Below are 18,850 nucleotides of genomic sequence, written 5' to 3'. Positions count from 1 at the left end.
AGTAAACAGAAACAATGGCTTTTAGACACAGACACAAACACAAACACACACACACACACACACACACACACACACAAATAAATCAGCACTCATTTGTACTGAAAATAAATACATCTTTATTATTCTCATCTCTATAGAGTGACCCCTTCCCTCCCTGCATCCCGCTGACAAGACATCAATACAAAATACACATCATTAATAGACATCAATAGAAATTAATAGACACCAACAGACAAACAGTGAAGTGTAATTAAGGTTGCGTGTAGGATTTTTTTCTTGATCAGTTAAAAATATAAAAATAAAGGCACGTAGAGCCTCGGAGCTCACAGTGGTCCAGCAGAGCAAAGTTTGTGATCAGTGAACATGAAAAATAAAGTTTTAAACAAACACAAAGTCAAAAAATAAATGATGAGGATAACTGAAGGTTAATAATGATTCAGAACCTTGAATTAAGACTGTGAGATGTGGTTGAAGGCTCTGATTCATCAATAATTGGACCTTCAAGCTTCTCCTCACCATGTATTTGTCACAAATATCAAAAATTAACATCCGCAAACATTTCCAAAAGTTCAGCTTTCAGTAGATAATATTAATTCTTATGTGAGTCTGTGTGGAAATTTTGAGACTCATTGTTCTACGAAGAAGATTTTTAAAAAGAAAGAGGTATTTAGGAGCGTGTTTGTATTGACTGACAGGTCTTGGGTGCAGAGTGTTTGTGTCACCTCAGATACTCCCAAGATTTTCAGCTAAGTTCATGTGAAAACCTACGAAGGACCCTAAACACCCTGCAAACAGGCTTTAATGCTGAAAAAAACAATGTTCATTAATTGGTCATTAGTTAATAATTTCTCAGTAATCAATCATTTCTGTGGATTCTGTGCAAAGAGGAAGAAAATCAGAGTTTCTCTCAATAAAACCAGCTGCAGATTAGTTAGCATGAGTGATGCAGGTAGACAGTTTGTGCTGAAGTGGTGCAGGATGACCTGAAATGTTAGCAGTGATTTACTGATAATCTATTTACAATAGTGTCAGTAATCAATATGTATATTTATATATATATGTTCATATTATTGCACACAAAATTGTGATTGGACAGTGGGAAGCTAAGATGTTAATGCAGCTAACGTGCTGACGCAGCAAAGGTTTCGGCTACACCGTCCGCTCACACAATAAATGTGATGCGTTCCATTAACACCAGAAAGTCGGAATTCAACTATGAGTCTGATTTTCTAAGCTCCCAGTCGAAAATTTCAACTGTAACTCCCCCCCGAAGTCGGATTTAGGACTCAAAAAGTTAGAGTAACTTCACCAACCTTGGCCTTAAAATTAAGACGGCCAATCCGTGCATGAAAAGTGGTCAAAGCTGTGACAATATACTGTTTATTTGCACTTCTGTGTTTTTGTGTCTCACTAAAACAGATGTAAAATAACGTGTTGTTATTAACTGGTATTGCTGACTAAAGCTTTTCCGACTTCTCGTACTGGAATGCGATCAACACAAGTCATTCGCAGCTCCGATTCCGACTCCCGAACTAAATGGAAAGCGGCAATAATCTGCTCACTGAGCTTTTAAAACCGGGCATTACATCATCATCATCAACATCATCATCACTGTCGCCATGACAACTTACTGAAACCTGCTGTTGCTGCAGAGTAACCTTTGACCTCCACAGTACCTCATGACATCTACACGAACATCATCACCTGCTCTGAAACAACCAACACACACACACAAAACAAAGACCGTGAGTGTTTGAAGGCCCTCACACACCAAACCGATGGTTCACATTTGGTCAAAGGGGGTTGATGAGTGTCCGGTGCGCTAGTTTTGGAGCCGGATGTATGTGACATCACGGTGTATCAGGCACTGTTGGCCTTCGTCACCTCTTGTTTGCTTTTGCTGGGCTTTTTCTGGCTTATTCAACATGTTGAATCAGCATCCGAGACAACAGAGCTCATCATTCAATGAATCACTCTGATTGGCAGTTCAGCTTGGCGTACGAGAAGAGAAAAAAACAGCTAAAGTCGAGAGGGTGTGAAATCAATTTTGTTAAATTCTCTTTATTTTTAGCCATTGAGCTTGGTTCATAATGGTTTGTGTTACTGTTCACTAGCCCACAGTAAATATCATATGTTGGTAATGAGCTAACTGGCTAATTAGCTCCTTGAATCCGTCTTGTCGGTCTCCCACTTTTTCTTTTTTTGGGGGGAAATACAGACTACCTCCACCTGCTGCTACTGTGAGTTATATCCAGGCGCAGAGATTACGTGCAGGTTGGCCATCAGCTGAAATCTTTGCAGTGTGTTCAAGTGCAACTTTTTGCCCAAGACACAAGTCGAGTCGACGCAACAGTCGGCCTTCGTTGCCACTCGTTCTTTGATGTCAGTTTGGTGTGTCTGGGCCTTTAAAGGGACAGTCCAACGTTTTGTGAAATCCTTTTAGTTGGGGACGTGTTTAGCCTAGCTGAGCACGAATCAGAAAAAAAACATGACAGATTTAAACGTGAACAAGGCGAGAGGAAGAGAAGCACAATGACAATGATGATGATGATGGTGGTGATGAAGAACGGTGGACAGTTGTAGGATCACAATCCCTAAATAATTATGTACTAAAAGACCTCTTTAAACCTTTTACATGAAGATGAAATGTGCATGGAATGAGTAACTTTAAGAGGTAAAAGCTCAGTTTGAGAGAAGATTAAGGAATGTAACGCCCAAACTAAAAGGAGTAAGAGTTTAGCTTAAATTATTATTAAGGCACTTAATAGTTTTTTAATGAAAGTTGGTTCCCTGTGTGTTGCTCTGATGACATGTTAAAGGCTAAATTCAGCCAAATTATCAAATTAATGATTGTTTTAAGTTCATAGCTACTCATTACTTACGGTTATTATTATTGTCATCATCAGGACGGACGATCTGATCTCATACTGGGATCTGGAACAAATGAATCTGATAGGGACATTCACAGGACTGGGACTAGTATTGGTGGTACTTTTTGTAGTACTTGTAGTTGTTTTGATCAAATAGCTTAGAAAAAAAAACAGGATGTGAGGAAAAGAAGGCACATCATCACTGATGGTTCACAGGCTGTTCCAGACTGATGCTCCCAGCATGCATCACACCAGCATATAGACACATAAATGTCATGCGTCCTGTCCGAGTTTCTCACATGTGGCTGATGTGCTCATTTTGTCATCAGTGTTACAGACGTACAGTGTTACAGACACATAGTGTTCCACACAGACAGTGTTACTCAGCTATACAGTGTTACAGACAGACAGTGTTGCTCTCAGGCTGTGGTTACGAAGGCTGAAGGTGAAAGGGGGCTGTGCTCTGCTGTTGCCATGACTACTGGGGTTGCTGCCTACCGGGCAGGGGTGATCTCCGTGGCGACACAGCAGCCAGCAGCTCGCTGAAGATCTCTTGTCGGACCTCCTTTGCCACGCTCTCTCGGATCTGGAAAACAACAGACTGAACTAGTAAAAATTTCATTTGCTGATGAGCTTTTATTACAACAAAAATTAGACTAAAACTAAATTAAAAAAAAAAAACAGGTACAAGTATCTATTATGACAGAATAAACATTTCCTGCTACAATGTAGTGCAAATGAAGACATTAGAACAAGGTTCTTTACAAAAATTACACGTAAATTTCAAGATTTTGATAAATTCTGACCAGAATTAAAATGCAACATCTACATGGAGAAAATAGTGTCAATGCCACAGAAACAGGAAAATATGTCAGTGCATGTCACAGCCTTAGAGACAACCAACACAACAACTCCCAACAGCTGGACTTCATCTCCTAACAGCTCATACTCTGCCTTTTAATTTATTTAATTTACTCTATTTACCATACTCCTTTTTTCTTTCTTTTTTTTCCAATTAATCCTATGAATTTGGATTCATATATTATTTCATTTTTCTATAATGACCCCAAAAAAACATTCATTATATTTTATTTTATTTCATTTTATTGCATGTATTATTCTATTTTCTTGTCTTCTCTTTTACTAGTTTAATGACCTATTTCACTAATAATGCATGTGATCTGTTGATTTCTTTCACTGAAAAATTATATTTGGGGCTTTTTGCCTTTATTTTCCTTTATGTTTTTCCTTTAAATAAATGTGAAGGGGGAGAAAGAGGGGAGATGACATGCAGCAAAGGGCTGCAGGTTGGTGTTGAACCTTCGGCTGCTGTGCAAGGATACAGCCTTTGTGGATGGGGAGCATGCTCTACCAGGTGAGCTATCTGGCGCCTCACGTTCAGTGTATTTGAATTGTAATTGTGCTTTGAAAATGCATGCCAAATGTTCTGTCTATAAAGCTTGTTGAGCTGAATTGAATTAAATATAAACACTGACTTTTTAAGCGGTAAAATGCCAGTAAAAGTTCTGACAGACTGTCACCTCTCTGATGAGCTGCTGCAGGTTTTCCACATTGACTCCTCCTGCTGCTCCCTCCTCCTTCGGTACTTCTCCTCCTCCTCCTCTTCCTCCTCCTTCGTCCCTTTGTCCCTCCTCCTTCTCCTGCTCCTGCTCTTCTTCCTCAATCTGTGTGTTTGGTCGAGGAGGGGGGGCAGGAGTTATGTTAACCGATGCCCTGTACACACCTCCTCCTCCTCCTCGGACTGGACTGGAGGATCGGGATGAGTGGTTGGTAGAGGGGGCGTGGCCGTCATAGCTGAGCTCTGATTGGAGGTAGAGCTGCTCTCTGAGGAGGTCCGACACCTGGACAGAGAGGAAAAGGTTGTACATTAGGATAAATGTTAAGTAATGGCTTTATATAATTTTTTGTGTGTATAGGTGTGTGTGTGTGTGTGTGTGTGTGTGTGTGTGTGTGTGCGTGCGTGCGTGCGTGTGTGCGTGTGTGTGTGTGTGCACGCTGACCGGCTCCATGGCTCTCAGTGCAGAGGCGGTGGACAGACTGTCAACACTGTTGTTTCTATGGAGACCCTGAGGAAGAGAGCATGTGGCATCACATCAAGTTTATCTGTTTATTCTAAAATAACCCAATTTGACTCAAAGGAGTTTCAAAAACATACTAAAGATAACAGTTCCTGATCAGACAGCGTTGTGCGTTTTAGAATATAAATCCAAAAACAGCCAAAACGCCGAACTTGAAGCTTCAAAACAGGTGGTCACAGTGGCTTTATCCTGTCTATGTCTACACAGTCTACGTAGGGCTCGACATGAACTTTTTTTTGCTCACAAGCCACTGTGGCTAGTGGTTTTCACAAGTCACTAGCCACAATTTTGTTGCACAGCCACAGTTTTAAGCCTATCTGACTGCTCATTTATCATCAAATCCAGAGAAAAATAAGTATGCTTGTATGACTTATGCATTTAGTCTGTCAGTGTTTCTCCCCAGGCTCTCCCCCATGCCCTGTGAAGTATATACCGCTTTATATTCCTCATAAAGCTCCATCAGCTGCGTTTGTTCAGCCGCTGAACACTCACTCTAATTTTTTCCGCTTTCTGAATCATTTGATCGTCTTTTCGTTCATCCATTCATCTGGGCTTCTTATGTAACCGGACTGTGAGCACAAATCACCACAATGCAGGCCTGTCTTGAGTCAGCCTTGATTAAATGAGGCTACACTGAGTTAGTGGAACAACTTGAGGCTTAATGGGAGGTGGTGCTAGTTTAAACTGGGCATTTTCAGGTGAGCTTGGCTTTTTTTAGTTTAGGCTGATGCTTGGCTTTGGCTAAGGAGGATTTTTTATCCATTTTTTAAGGCAGCATTCGTCATGCCCTTGCATATCTTAACAAGGTATTAGCACATTTCCATTACCATACTGCATGTGCAACCTTGAGAACGTCATTGTTTACAACTGTTAAAAGGGTCTATTTGCACAGTCCACATCCTGTAAGCCAGACTGATGTGAGTGTATACCAAATGTCTTCTATGTATATATACATGCAGCGTTGTATGTATTCACACAGGAGTATATGCATGTGTGTATTCAGTTTGTGCACTGTGTGTAAATACCCTGTGTTGTGTGTGATGCGTCAGCTCCATCAGTCTGTCCTCCAGCTGTTGTTCCAGCTCCTGAAGTTCCTCTCTGACTGCTGACCTCAGAGACTGAAGCTGCTCCACCTCCATCCTGCACACACACACACACACACGCACACCCGCACACCCACACCCACACACACACACACACACACACACACACACACAAGCCGGGTTTGTTTTGCATCACACTGTCGTCACAGTCCAAGTTATTGTTAAACATGTGTCTGTTTGTTTATGAGTCACCTGTCGGCAGGGCTCAGGTGTTTGTAGACCTGAGCCTGCTGTCTGATGATTGACAGCTCCAGGTCCATCATCTGACTGCGGAACAAGTTCAGACTCTGCCTCTTCTGCTGAAACACAGCCAAAGACTGACAATACGGAGAGAGTGAGAGAGTAATAAAGTGAAAAATAATAATTTACGGATTATGACAACAACATCAGTCCTGTCCGCTGCTTCCTGCATTGATAGAGTTCAAACTAACAGCATGTAAATTGGGTTATGTAAATGGTTTATTATGTAACTATAAATATAAAATGGTGGAAAAAACACACATAACGTTCTTCACATGTTGTCCTCTTACAACTGACCCACTCAGAGACTCATATCTGCCTTCAAACTGAGTTTTTTAATTTAGTGTTTGTGTGTACAGGGTTAGATTATAATAGACTTAAACTGAAGGAAGTATTTCCTCTAGAGTTTTTTTTACAAGATTATTTTTTTTAGGCTTTTTGGCTTTGATTTGACGAGACAGCTTCAGTGTGAAATCAGGGTCCCTGCAGCTTCAGGCGAGTTAGATTTAAGACTTTTTATTGCCACTCAAAGTAAAATTTAAGACCAATTCTACGATAACAAGAAACGAAGGGAAAAAACATACTCATCATCAACTACCTATTTGGGACAATTTTTCCCAAATGTTTACTACAACACAAAACATTATGTTTTGGTCAAGTTAAAAAGTTAGATTATCTAATTCAAATGCTAAAAAAAAAAAAATTCTAATGTGGAAAAAATAAACTTAATTATGTTAACAAATTATCTGTTTGGTTCCTCTTTCATGATGTCCCCACATTAAATTAGGAAAATTTATTTAAAAATAGATATCACCAATTAATTTGAGATTTCAAGATGCAATGTCAGAAAAAAAATCAGAAAATCCTACTTCAAATGTCTTATTTTAAGACTTTTGAAAGATTGATTTAGGACATTTTAATACCAATGAAGGCAATTTCTTTTAGATTAATGCATTTAATGCCTTTTAGGACTTTTTAAGGATCCGTGGGAAACCTGGAAATGGGGAAAGAGAGGGGGTGACATGCAGCAAAAGGCAGAGGTTAAAATAGAACCTGGGCCACGACGGCAAGGCCTTGGTACATGGGCTGCTCGCTTTACCAGATGAGCTACTGGGCGCCCCATATTTAACCCACAAACTTCACTTCCCGTGCAGAAGAAGCACAAAAATGCGAAAGGCATCAGATGGAAATTGCAGTAGTTATGAGGGATGACAGTACCTGGTGACCTGCTCTGTGGTCACTGAACGTGTCCGAAGTGTCGGTTTGGTTCTAGACAGAGAGGACAGTGATGTCAGTGTTTTTCTAATGTAAAAACATAGTGGCATCATACCAAAAATTGGCATTTAAAGGGTTAAAATTCTGAAAATTAATGAATATTTGATATTTATGATTAGGACTGATGTTGGTTAAAAAAATAAACTTAATGAAACTACAAAACCATATGAATGTATAATATTTTTTAAAGCTCAATTTTGAAAAGTGCAATATGAGTGTGTGTAATATGAAAGTGGGCCTTAAGGGTTAATGTGCTCTGCCCCTTTAATCTTAAACAGAATAAATAAATATATACATAAATAAATAAGGTCAATACAAGTCAAGTGGAGCGAGTAGGACTACAACCACAGACAGACTTAAGCTAAAGTAACTAAAGCTTAAGAGACTGGGACTGAAGAGGACTTACCTGGTTCAGACTCTGAACCGTTCCTCTGATATCATGCAGAACTCTCCGCAACTGCATCTCAGTGCTGGAGGGGCCCTGGCTGGGTCCTGCACCCAGAGCAGCGTGAGGAGCGAGCCCCGGATGGAGGCCGTGACCCAGGCCTGGGAACAAGCCTGGAGCAGGAGGAGTGAGCCCCGGGTGGAAGCTGTTTTCTGGGGGCAACGGTGGACATTGGGTGACAGGGGGAGGGAATGCTGGGTGTGGGTTCATGTTGTATCCAGGGTAACCAAAGTAGGGTGAGGCAAACTGCGAGCCGTGAGGAGGGGCATGGTAAGGTGACTGATGACCGTATAGGTGATTGTACGCCTGGTGGTGCATTGGTGGAGTTGGAGTTTGATGCAGGTTGCTCAGATTGAGGTGGTGCGGAGACATGGAAGCTGAGGGCTGATGAAGGTTGGAGAGGCTGCCGTGCTGGGGGACTGTAGGATTTGCAGGCTGGTAGAGACTGGTTAGACTGGAATGGTGGGTCAAGCTGTGGTGGTGAAGGAGGTTGGGAAGACTGGCATAAGGGTGGAGAGGGGAGGGGTACTGCGGAAGAGGGTTCTGGGTGAAGGGGTACGGGCTGGGGTAAGGGCTCGGACTAGGACTGGGGCTCGGGTACTGAGCTGCAGGATTAGGATAACGGAACATCGTCTGTCCAGGATTCCAACTCTGCTGGTTTTGGTTGTTTTGTTGGAACGGCTGCCGCTGATTGAAGGAGAGATCAGGGACGCTCTGAGTGCTCCAGGAGTGGGTGTGGCTTCCTGGTGACCAATCAGGAGGAGGGCTGGCGCTATGCAGGGAGCATGCTGACCGCATCAGGTGGCGTGGGATGGGTTTAGGTGGGATGGGAGCTTCTGTGGGAAGCTTTGGTGGATGGTTAATGGAGTCAGATGAGGGGGCGGGGTTTATGATCAGAGTGGACATACAGCTGGTTGGTCTGTCCTCCTCCACTTCCTCTTCCTTGTCCCCTTCGGGCTCCTGGGCGTATTTGAAGGAGTATCTGGGCTGCGTGCAGGATGTCTGGCCGCGCCCAAACTGGATCCTAACAGAGGACACGACTCTTGAGGGTGAGAGGAGCGAGGAGGGCAGGGAGGAGGATCTCTGCAGAGGGATTCCACGTCCTCCACGTCCTCTTCTGGGGGGTGAAATGGCGGACTTGGGGTCGACCCGCTGCCCACCCCGTCCCAGCTGGCTCTGCTTGGCTCGGATCAGAGCGTTGAGGACTGGAGAGGATGGAGCAGGAGGATAACAGAGTGAACTAGAATCATCCGAGAACGCGTGCTCCTCTTGTGCTTCTGCACCCGCTTCTTCTGTGGGTGGTTCTGAGTCTACAGCGGTCTCTTGTGATTCTTGTTCTGCAGCAGACGTACTCTTCTGTTCTAGTTCTGGTTCTGGCTGTGGTTCTAGTTCAGGATCGGTCCGGTCTAGACTCTCAACTTGCTCCTCTTCCTCAATCTCATCCTGTGATGCCATTGGTTGGCTCTTGGGGAGATGGTGGGCTGTGTACTGTGGAAACTGCTCTGAACTCCTATCTTGCTCGTCTTCTTCCCTGGAACTACTCCTCCCATCAGCCTCAGCAGCTTCAGCAGGCCCCGCCTCTTTCTCTTGGCTGTCTGGCAGCACAAAAGCTGGTTGGTCCATTGCGAGGGGTGTGGCCGCATCTAGTGAAGGGTGTGATGTCACAGTGGTCTCGCTGTCACAGCTGTCACTGCTCTCCTGAATCTGATCACAGATAAACAATTAATTAACCAGCGGTGAATGAGGTACTCAAATCTTTCTGTTAAAGACAAGTAACATATAATAATTTAAAAATACTCTAATACAAGTGACGGCACTGCGGTCAAACACCTTAAGTCAAAGCAGAGAGGTATTTTCATTAAAATGTATCAAATGTATCATGTACCTTGAACAATTTTGCCTTGGCCTCCAAAAATGCTAGAGGTGGCCCTGTATATTATTAGATTGTTACTGATATATCAGTTTGTAAGAGGCATTTTACTGTTGTAGCTAATTGAGATGGAGTTTTAACTACTTTCTATACAGCTATGTAGTCCAGTGGTTTTCAAACAAAGGGTCCGAAAGTAAATTTGAGGAGACAAGAGATAATTTATAGGAGCTACAAACATCTACATTCAATCTGGTACCTTTTTCTAATCCTAGCGTTTTGTAAAATAACTGTATATCAAACAGTAATTTAATATTCACTCGGGAAATTACTGAATTGCTCACAACTCCAACAGCTGAAATGTGACAATGCGCCAAACTACAGTTTTTTTTTGTAAGAGGTCACAAGCCAAGCAGGTTAAGAAAAACTGCTTTAATCTTTGATGACGTTTTTACATGTAGTTAGTCAAAATTGTTACCTGAAAAGTAAGAAGCTTTATCTGTCAAATGAATGCATCAGTAGAAAGTGCATGATCCCCCTCGATAGAGATAGAGTTGAATGGCATAGTATCAAATTGCATAAAACTGAAATTCTGCAGCAATGTGTAAAAAAAACTCAAGATTGTACTATGTGCTAATAAATAATAAATCAGCCTACTTACATTCCACTGCTGGGAATCATTTCATTCATATTAGGAATCATTTACTAAAATAACATGAAGTTCTGGGGGAAAAAAAGATAAATCAAGTTGTAGCACAAGCAGTAAAGTTACCACGAGAATAATTTTGTTGAGTAATTTTCTGTGTCGTAATATCCCCAGTGTATAAGAGACACATTGCAGTTTCTTGTACTGTACTGGAGGAGGAGGCGTACACTCTGGTTTACTGCCGACAGCAGAAATAAATGCTCCAAACTGCCTTACAAGGTTTTGTTGCTCATCATGAAATCATTTTCTCCCATGTGTGATTAATGTGTAGGGATGTTCTCCCTCCTGGTGAGATAAGACTCTGACTGGAATTATGAGTCAGTTTCAAGAACTTAAAGGTCAAAGTTGGTCCCCTAAACTGAGGCAGGAAGGACTTCAAACAAAAACAAACAGACCTTGAGGAAGCTGTTGGAATCGGCGGAGGGCTCCTCAGCAAAACCACTGCTGTCGGACTGCTGACTGACTGTCCTCAATAGGTCTGAGAGACACACACAGACAATAAAACGCCACGATTACTCCTGCAGTACTCCAGCTGTCCAGCTGGCAGCAGAGTAGAATCATTTATACTGAACATTAAGAGACAGGACAGCCTGTCCTCACTGAGATCAAAGCGAACACAGGAAGCATGTTTATTGCATTCAGACGCAGGCTGCAGAGATAAAGTCTCATAGATACTCTGCAGAGAAATGCAGCCATGTGCCAACAAAGACAAACAAGACTGGCAAGGTAACATGGCTGTGGGTTTCAAAATGTTCAAAAGAAATGTTTTGCAATTTTAATGAGGAAGGAAACGCATTTTTCACCTTTGGTAAACCTCAAAGATATACACAATGTATTTAAGTGCCATCAAATGTCATCATAACTTTTGCATGTTTGGAACAAAAGTCCACAGGGCACTTTGAAGTTCAGGTCGGAGGTCGAAATCAGAGATGAACTCACCGCTGGCTTTGGAAGTCCTGAGTGGCAGCGCCTCATCTTCGTTACTCACAATCTAAAGGACAAACAACACAATACATTTTAACAACCAGAAGCACACACCGAGTCAACATTATGTGCACCTACAGCAGCACACTGTCATCAGGCTTCTCACAGGGTAGGAAATGCTGTAAAGGTCAATCCACACCGGTTTATGGTGAATTTTAGGTCCTCTTAGGAGGATTGTGCGGGGAGTGTGTGGTCACTTAAACGGCTTATTATGGGGGAGTGGAGGTTAAACAGAAAGCTAATCTTAGCAGCTGGGTTATTGTCCTCAGTAAGTTTTATTACATAGGCTTAAAAGATCCGTAGAACTCCTTTTGACTGTCATTAGTGTATTATTTTTACTGCCACAAACGGTACAAGTGTACACACAAACACACAAAGCAAGTGTTCTCCTTTGCTAGATTGTACACGCAAGCTGTTAATATTTACCTTCTTTTACTCACTTTAATATTAAATAATGCAAAGAGACTCATTTACTTATTCCTGTGGGTGTCTTTCTGGTCTGATCAGCGGTTATGCAATTGCCATCGCAGCATATAGTCATGTTGAGTTTATCCAAAAGCTGTATGTGTTTGAACCTTTTCACCAAAAGTTGCTGGATCTGGATCCCCCTACAGACCCACCATCACAGTCTCAATGAACTAACCACAGTAAAATGAATGGCAGAAGTACAAGGTAGATTTGTTGTAGATTTGTTGAGTTTGAAAAATGAGATAAAAATTTGTCCCTAAATCCTCCTACATCTTTTGGTGTCGAAGGAGGAGTTTAGGAGTCTCACAGCCTGGGGAATAAAGCTCCTCTGTAGTCTGGTGGCAAAGTTATTATTATAAATTATAATTTCTACCTGTTTATTCCACATGAAGTCTACGGTAAATCTATTTTTGTTCAGTAAGTTTTGCCTCAGTAGGTCTCACATGACACTAATGTTTCACTTCTGGTGTGAATTCTGAGTCAAAGTATGTCCGGATTTAGAGAGGAGTTTTGGTTTTATTTGCATGAATTTGACTGCTAGAATACCCTTTCGGGTCATGTTTACCAGTTACCAGGCGGCGGAAAGGTATACACAGGTAAAGACACACGAGGATAATGTTGAGGTGGTGAGATGGTCTAGTCAGACTAGGAGGGCATCACAAACTCATCGATGTGGAGGATGATTTGAATAATAAAGACATTAGTCGTGACCCCGGAGAACGTAACACCTCCTCTATGTTGCCATATGCAAGTTATGAAGAACCCAAGAGAACCCAGGAGAACACTGTACCTCCTCCATGTCGAAAGAGTCCGTGTGCTCCGTGCGAAGCTGGGCCAGCTGGAGCGGGGCCAAGGAAGGAGGAGCTTTCTCTGGGGTTGAAGTAAGTTTCTTCTCCTCCTCCTCTTTGACCACCTGGGTTCCCTCCTCTGTTCTCTGATTGGTTGACTCAGAGTCAGTAGAATTTGTTGGATGCTCTCCGTTGGCTGCTGGTTGGGCGCTGCTCTGTTCAGGACTGATGGGAGGCGACATGTTATGATGCAGAAATTCGCATCCCAAGATTTTTTCAGTGCCATTCAGAATGAAATTTAAGACTGATTTCATTATAAGCAAAACTGTGTGTGTCACCAGTTACTTAGGGTTAGGGGAAATTTTTACCCAAATATTTACTACTTTTGGGTAACAGCAATGCAAGTGGTTTAAGTTACCTTTTATTTTGAGATTTAACAATGCAATGTCTTAGCACTTTTAAGACTTTCAAGACAAATTAAGGCCTTATTTTTGGAATTAAATAATTCAATGCCTTTTAAGACATTTTAAGGATATGCAGGGACCCTGTGTACTTCTGAGTATTTTTACTCGGTTGTACTCGTACCTTTACCACTGTACCTGGTTTACATTTTAGCGAAATGAAATTAGTTTCTGGTGTACCTGTCGTCTCCATCCCCGTTGGTTTCCTCGGTAACTGTCGCTAAGGGATAGCTGTCTTTCTTGCGCATGTGTTTCTGGTTTCCTGTCTCCGCCTGGTGGTCGGGGTCAGTGCTGCAGACGTCCTGTTCTGGACCGGCGGCCTGTGCGTGACCATTGGTCTGCGCTTGATCAGGCGCGGCGTGTCCGTTCGACGGTGTGTCTTGGTTAGGTGTGTTTGCCTCAGCTGACTCGGATGCGGCAGCGAGCAGGTTGTGTTTGCTGATGGTTTTCTTAAGTAATTTGGCGACGTTCCGAGCCGAGCCGCTTCTTCTTAGAGAAGGAGACGATTCTTCTCCGCCTCCTGCTTCTCCTCCCCCTTCTCCTCCTGAGAGATAAAAGATCAGAACAAAAACCACAGTCTTTCAAATGCGTTATTTTTGTTTAGAAAATCTGTGACGAAACATATTCGTCAAGTAATTTTTAGTCCATGGTTGAGATAAGACATTACTGAGATAAGACTTTGTGAAACAAAAATTGTCTCAAAGTTTCTGTTGTTTACAAGAAAAAAAATTCACAATTAAAGCAATTTCTGAGAGGAGACAAAACTTTTTTTCTCCAGTCAGTTAAATGAAAATCAATCTGGGAGCACTCTGCATTTGACTTAAAATACTCAAACTTGGTATACACAAAAAACAGACAAAAATGTGAATCAATCCTAAAATAAACAAAAAAAAAAGACTGATCCCTCTCTATGACTAGCGTTATTTACGGGGGTCATCACACTATTAGAGCAAAGCACATTTTTGGTATGATGTAGCTCATTATTATTTACCAAATGCAGTCTGTATTTATCTGAGGTGTGGACTTGATGCAGAATCCAGTCACAAACTTGATGATGCAACTTGACAAAAATGACTTGCAATTTCACTTGTACTTCAGTCTTTTGACTTGAAAATATTTGATAGCGTTCTCCCGAGCCACAGGACTAAAAAGTATGTTATTTAAAGAAGATGCCTGAATCAAGTCATTCTCCTTCATGTCCTGAATCGACATAAAAACTATTCTTTAGCAGCAAGTCAGCACTTAATTCCCCAGATCAAACACTTAATTTGAACAAATTAGCATCAAATCAAGTTGTAAGAGAGAACCACGAAGAACTTAAGTTTTGTTTCTGAAAAAATGATAAAAAAGACCATTTCATTTGCACAAAAACTCTGCGGTAATCAGCCAAAAACAAACTGCAGTATGCAACGCATGCAGGTTGAAAATTGTAAATAAGAGATACGATTTCCAACAAACTTGTTTTGAAAAATAAATACCATTTAAAAAAAACATGATCTTTGTAAATTTTATAACTTGTGACTCGATTTGTAACTTGAGTGCAAAGACTTAAGACTTATGATTTGCAATAGCTTGATATTTTTATATATCCTGAACAGTTTTGTTCTGCTATAAAACAGTCGAAGACTGTGCAGAAAAGCTGTCCTCAAGTGGACTCGGTTTGGTTGCCACGGTTACCTTGGTCCCTGGAGCTGATGCGCTGGACGGGCTGACCAGAAACTTGACTGTATAGCTGGAAGAACTCGTTAGCTACTGTAGTCAAGACCTCGATCTGACGGAAACGACCTAAAAAAGAGACAGAAACGAAAGAAAAAAATGACAAAGTGCTTCAAACAGAGTCAAAATAAAGACAGAAAATATGAACACTGGTTAAATGTTAGTAAAAAGAATAAAAGTAAAAAAAACTTTTTAAAAAACTTTAAAAAAAGATCTGGATTCTTTTGAAGAAGGCTTTTCCTAACCTGCTCCTTTATGTGTCCCCGCATACCGGTGTACTGTAACAGGCAGTGAGAAGATCAGGAGGAAATTTAGTCAAAAGTCTGAAACATGTCAGCATCCAGCAGCGCTCTTCCTCCTCTGACCCAGTTCAAATATCTCTGCTGGTCGGATGTTTCCTGATGTCTCTCTGCTTGTTTTTAAAGCACTCCCCCTAAAAATTATTTTTCTCAAACCACAATAAACTCCACCAATGAGGTTCCAGTGCAGTTTATGTTACTGACAGAAATACTGTCACCAAACAAGACAGATGTTGCACCCCAAATCACTCCCCTATTTACATTATAGTGCTCTGTAATGTTAGTATCCCAAATTTAGTAAACTTGCTTCTTATTATAAAGGGGTTAGTAAGTTAGTAAACAAGAAGGTGATCTCAGCCAGAGAAAGGTAGAGCGCTGCGCTAGTATGAGGAAAAATTACATTTTATTCCTTAAAATAAATAAAATAATGATGCTTACAATTTTTTTTCCCCAAAATCAAAAGTCTGAAATAATCCCTTAGGGTCCGCTTTAATATTACACACACTCATATTGCTCTGCGCATAAAATGCACCTTTCAAATTCAAGCTCTAACAAAATATTATGCAAAAATATTACTTTCTACTTTCATTGATTTTTTTTTAACCAGCATCAGTCCTAACGCTAAATATCAAATATTCATTCATTTTCAGAATTTAAACCCTTTAAATGCCAGTTTTTTGTCATGATGCCACTATGTCTTTAAATGAATAAAATATTCTATATAAATACTTTCAGTATACTACATGTAAAATGGATTTATTTTTATATCAAAGCCTAGGATATGTCGATGATTTGCAGCAATGTTGATGCAGTAACACCAAGAGGAAATAGCATGTATTTCCTCCATGTGCCAAAGATGGTAAAAAAAAAAAAAAAAAAAGGACCTCATCAGGTGGAAAATAGTAAAAATTACAAATTCCAAGGTAAAAGCCCAGAATGACACCCGGAAACAATACAATGCATTTTGCTATGCTTGTCAAAAATGATCAAAAAATGATAAAAATAATGCACATAAATTGCACCAAACAGTCCCTAAGGGTTAAATAACTATCTGCAGAAGAAGACAAATCAGCTAAAAGTTTCATGTTGAGACTGAACAAGCACGTCAGAGCCTCCCCTCTTTCCCTCCTTCTTCTTCTGTGGTTGTGTAAGTCGAGCTGTCAGTCTCATCTCTAACAGGATGATGACTTGCATACTTTCCTTCCTTCCGTACTTGTCTCTCAATCCCTCCATCCCTCCATCCCTCACTGTCTAAATACTTGTCAGTCTGTTATTAAACACAGACTTCTGCCTTTTGTCCGCTGCTCTGTAAATGCCACATAACTCGCTCCGATGTAATCACCTGAAATATGGCAGAGGCCTGCTCGCTCTTACCCTCTAACCTCTGATCCCATCTTGACTTCTAACTCCTAAAAAAACACACTCGCTGTGGCTGACACATTTCATTAGTGGAATTCAGTTACATCACTCTTCTCCCAATTCCAATTTTGGTGATTTTCATTCTAATTTAATCTTAGATGGAGGACTGAAACACATTTTCTGGATGGAAGAAATCTACTGTAATAACTGTTACAGTGAGCTTATACTTGTAGTAGTACTACAGTGAATTTGAGTAAACACTGAAGGATGCCATCATTATATAAAAAAGTCCAATGTAATCTACAATCCTCACATTTTAAAAGAAATTATGTTGGTATTTTAAATGGGCAGGAAACATGAATTGAGGGATAAAATGCAACAAAAATCCTCAGCCAGAAGTAAGGCTGCAATGAACCGCTAATTTTTACAATTAGTGTTTTTTTGTCCCAGCAACAGTCCAAAACCCAAAGAGCCTTCATCTACAATTATAAATGAAAAAGAGAAGCTGCAAATTCTCACAATAAAGAAGCTGGCACCAGAAAATCTTAGTATTTTTTTGCTTGAAAAAATAATTATTAAAACAGTTGGCAATCAATTTTGCTCTGGTCTACAGTTCAACTGTTTGTTTCTGTTACAAAATAAAGCCCTCAACACAAGGCATTTTAATGTGCAACATTTTGCTGTGTTGTTGACAATACAGTGGCTTGCACACTTTCATAACTGGGTAGATGTGTGCTTTCAATTGTAAAAATACAGTAGTTATACGATAAGGCAGCTCTTCTGTAGCGCTGCAGCAACAACGCTGCCAGTGTGGACACCACAAGCGTGCAAGCTGCAGAGGTTCAGCAAGGTTGCCATCACGCGCTGCTCACACATGCAGTGTGGCCCGGGCATCAGTCTCAGAGCTCAGATTAACATTGCTTCCAGCAGCAGGCAGCTGTTTTCAGTGAAAAAATCCATGGTACACTATGTGCCAAGCACCAAACAGCTGACACACAAAGTTAGCAAGCTAGCTGGAGAAGAAACTGGAACATCTCGCAACTAAGGAGCCAGATATTTTTCTCAGGAGTTGGTGAAAAATAAATCAAGCTAAAATGACTAAATTGGACCACAACTCCACTGGGATAATTATTTTTTTCTCTGTGTCTGCTGGATGTAGAAGTAGGCAGCTGTTTGCTTAAACAATAACTTTATAAATCAATAAGATGTCATTGTGAAAATAAGAAAAAGGAGAAGTTTAAAAAAAAAGGATATATATAAAAGGACCTCATCAGGTGGAAAATAGTAAAAATTACAAATTCCAAGGTAAAAGCCCAGAATGACACCTGGAAACAATACAATGCATTTTGCTATGCTTGTCAAAAATGATCAAAAAATGATAAAAATAATGCACATAAATTGCACCAAACAGTCCCTAAGGGTTAAATAACTATCTGCAGAAGAAGACAAATCAGCTAAAAGTTTCATGTTGAGACTGAACAAGCACGTCAGAGCCTCCCCTCTTTCCCTCCTTCTTCTTCTGTGGTTGTGTAAGTCGAGCTGTCAGTCTCATCTCTAACAGGATGATGACTTGCATACTTTCCTTCCTTCCGTACTTGTCTCTCAATCCCTCCATCCCTCCATCCCTCACTGTCTAAATACTTGTCAGTCTGTTATTAAACACAGACTTCTTCGCCTTTTGTCCGCTGCTCTGTAAATGCCACATAACTCGCTCCGATGTAATCACCTGAAATATGGCAGAGGCCTGCTCGCTCTTACCCTCTAACCTCTGATCCCATCTTGACTTCTAACTCCTAAAAAAACACACTCGCTGTATCTGACACATTTCATTAGTGGAATTCAGTTACATCACTCTTCTCTCCCAATTCCAATTTTGGTGATTTTCATTCTAATTTAATCTTAGATGGAGGACTGAAACACATTTTCTGGATGGAAGAAATCTACTGTAATAACTGTTACAGTGAGCTTATACTTGTAGTAGTACTACAGTGAATTTGAGTAAACACTGAAGGATGCCATCATTATATAAAAAAGTCCAATGTAATCTACAATCCTCACATTTTAAAAGAAATTATGTTGGTATTTTAAATGGGCAGGAAACATGAATTGAGGGATAAAATGCAACAAAAATCCTCAGCCAGAAGTAAGGCTGCAATGAACCGCTAATTTT

At 40.9% G+C, this 18,850-nt stretch overlaps 1 protein-coding gene across 7 annotated transcripts in view; it reads right to left on the bottom strand.

Annotated features, from left to right (window-relative positions):
• Window positions 1–96: 96 nt before the first annotated feature.
• Window positions 97–18,850, bottom strand: part of itprid2 (ITPR interacting domain containing 2) — a 54,262-nt gene continuing 35,508 nt past the window's right edge. For 4 of the 7 annotated variants that reach the window (XM_042494375.1, XM_042494378.1, XM_042494377.1 and 1 more), the window contains 13 exons: window positions 15,268–15,300; window positions 14,984–15,091; window positions 13,487–13,850; window positions 12,848–13,070; window positions 11,545–11,596; window positions 11,001–11,083; window positions 7,994–9,736; window positions 7,531–7,581; window positions 6,265–6,389; window positions 5,995–6,109; window positions 4,892–4,957; window positions 4,412–4,732; window positions 97–3,456 (listed from right to left, as the gene is read on the bottom strand). In XM_042494375.1, coding sequence (XP_042350309.1) covers window positions 3,349–3,456; window positions 4,412–4,732; window positions 4,892–4,957; window positions 5,995–6,109; window positions 6,265–6,389; window positions 7,531–7,581; window positions 7,994–9,736; window positions 11,001–11,083; window positions 11,545–11,596; window positions 12,848–13,070; window positions 13,487–13,850; window positions 14,984–15,091; window positions 15,268–15,300 — 3,392 coding nt within the window. In that variant the 3' untranslated portion in view covers window positions 97–3,348. The remainder of the gene's footprint in view (window positions 3,457–4,411; window positions 4,733–4,891; window positions 4,958–5,994; window positions 6,110–6,264; window positions 6,390–7,530; window positions 7,582–7,993; window positions 9,737–11,000; window positions 11,084–11,544; window positions 11,597–12,847; window positions 13,071–13,486; window positions 13,851–14,983; window positions 15,092–15,267; window positions 15,301–18,850) is intronic. The other 3 variants (XM_042494376.1, XM_042494379.1, XM_042494381.1) reach the window with 1 other exon arrangement.

Source organism: Plectropomus leopardus, chromosome 10, assembly GCF_008729295.1.
Source record: "Plectropomus leopardus isolate mb chromosome 10, YSFRI_Pleo_2.0, whole genome shotgun sequence".
In the NCBI taxonomy this organism is placed as follows: Eukaryota; Metazoa; Chordata; class Actinopteri; order Perciformes; family Serranidae; genus Plectropomus; species Plectropomus leopardus.
This window is presented reverse-complemented; position numbering and strand designations above follow the sequence as displayed.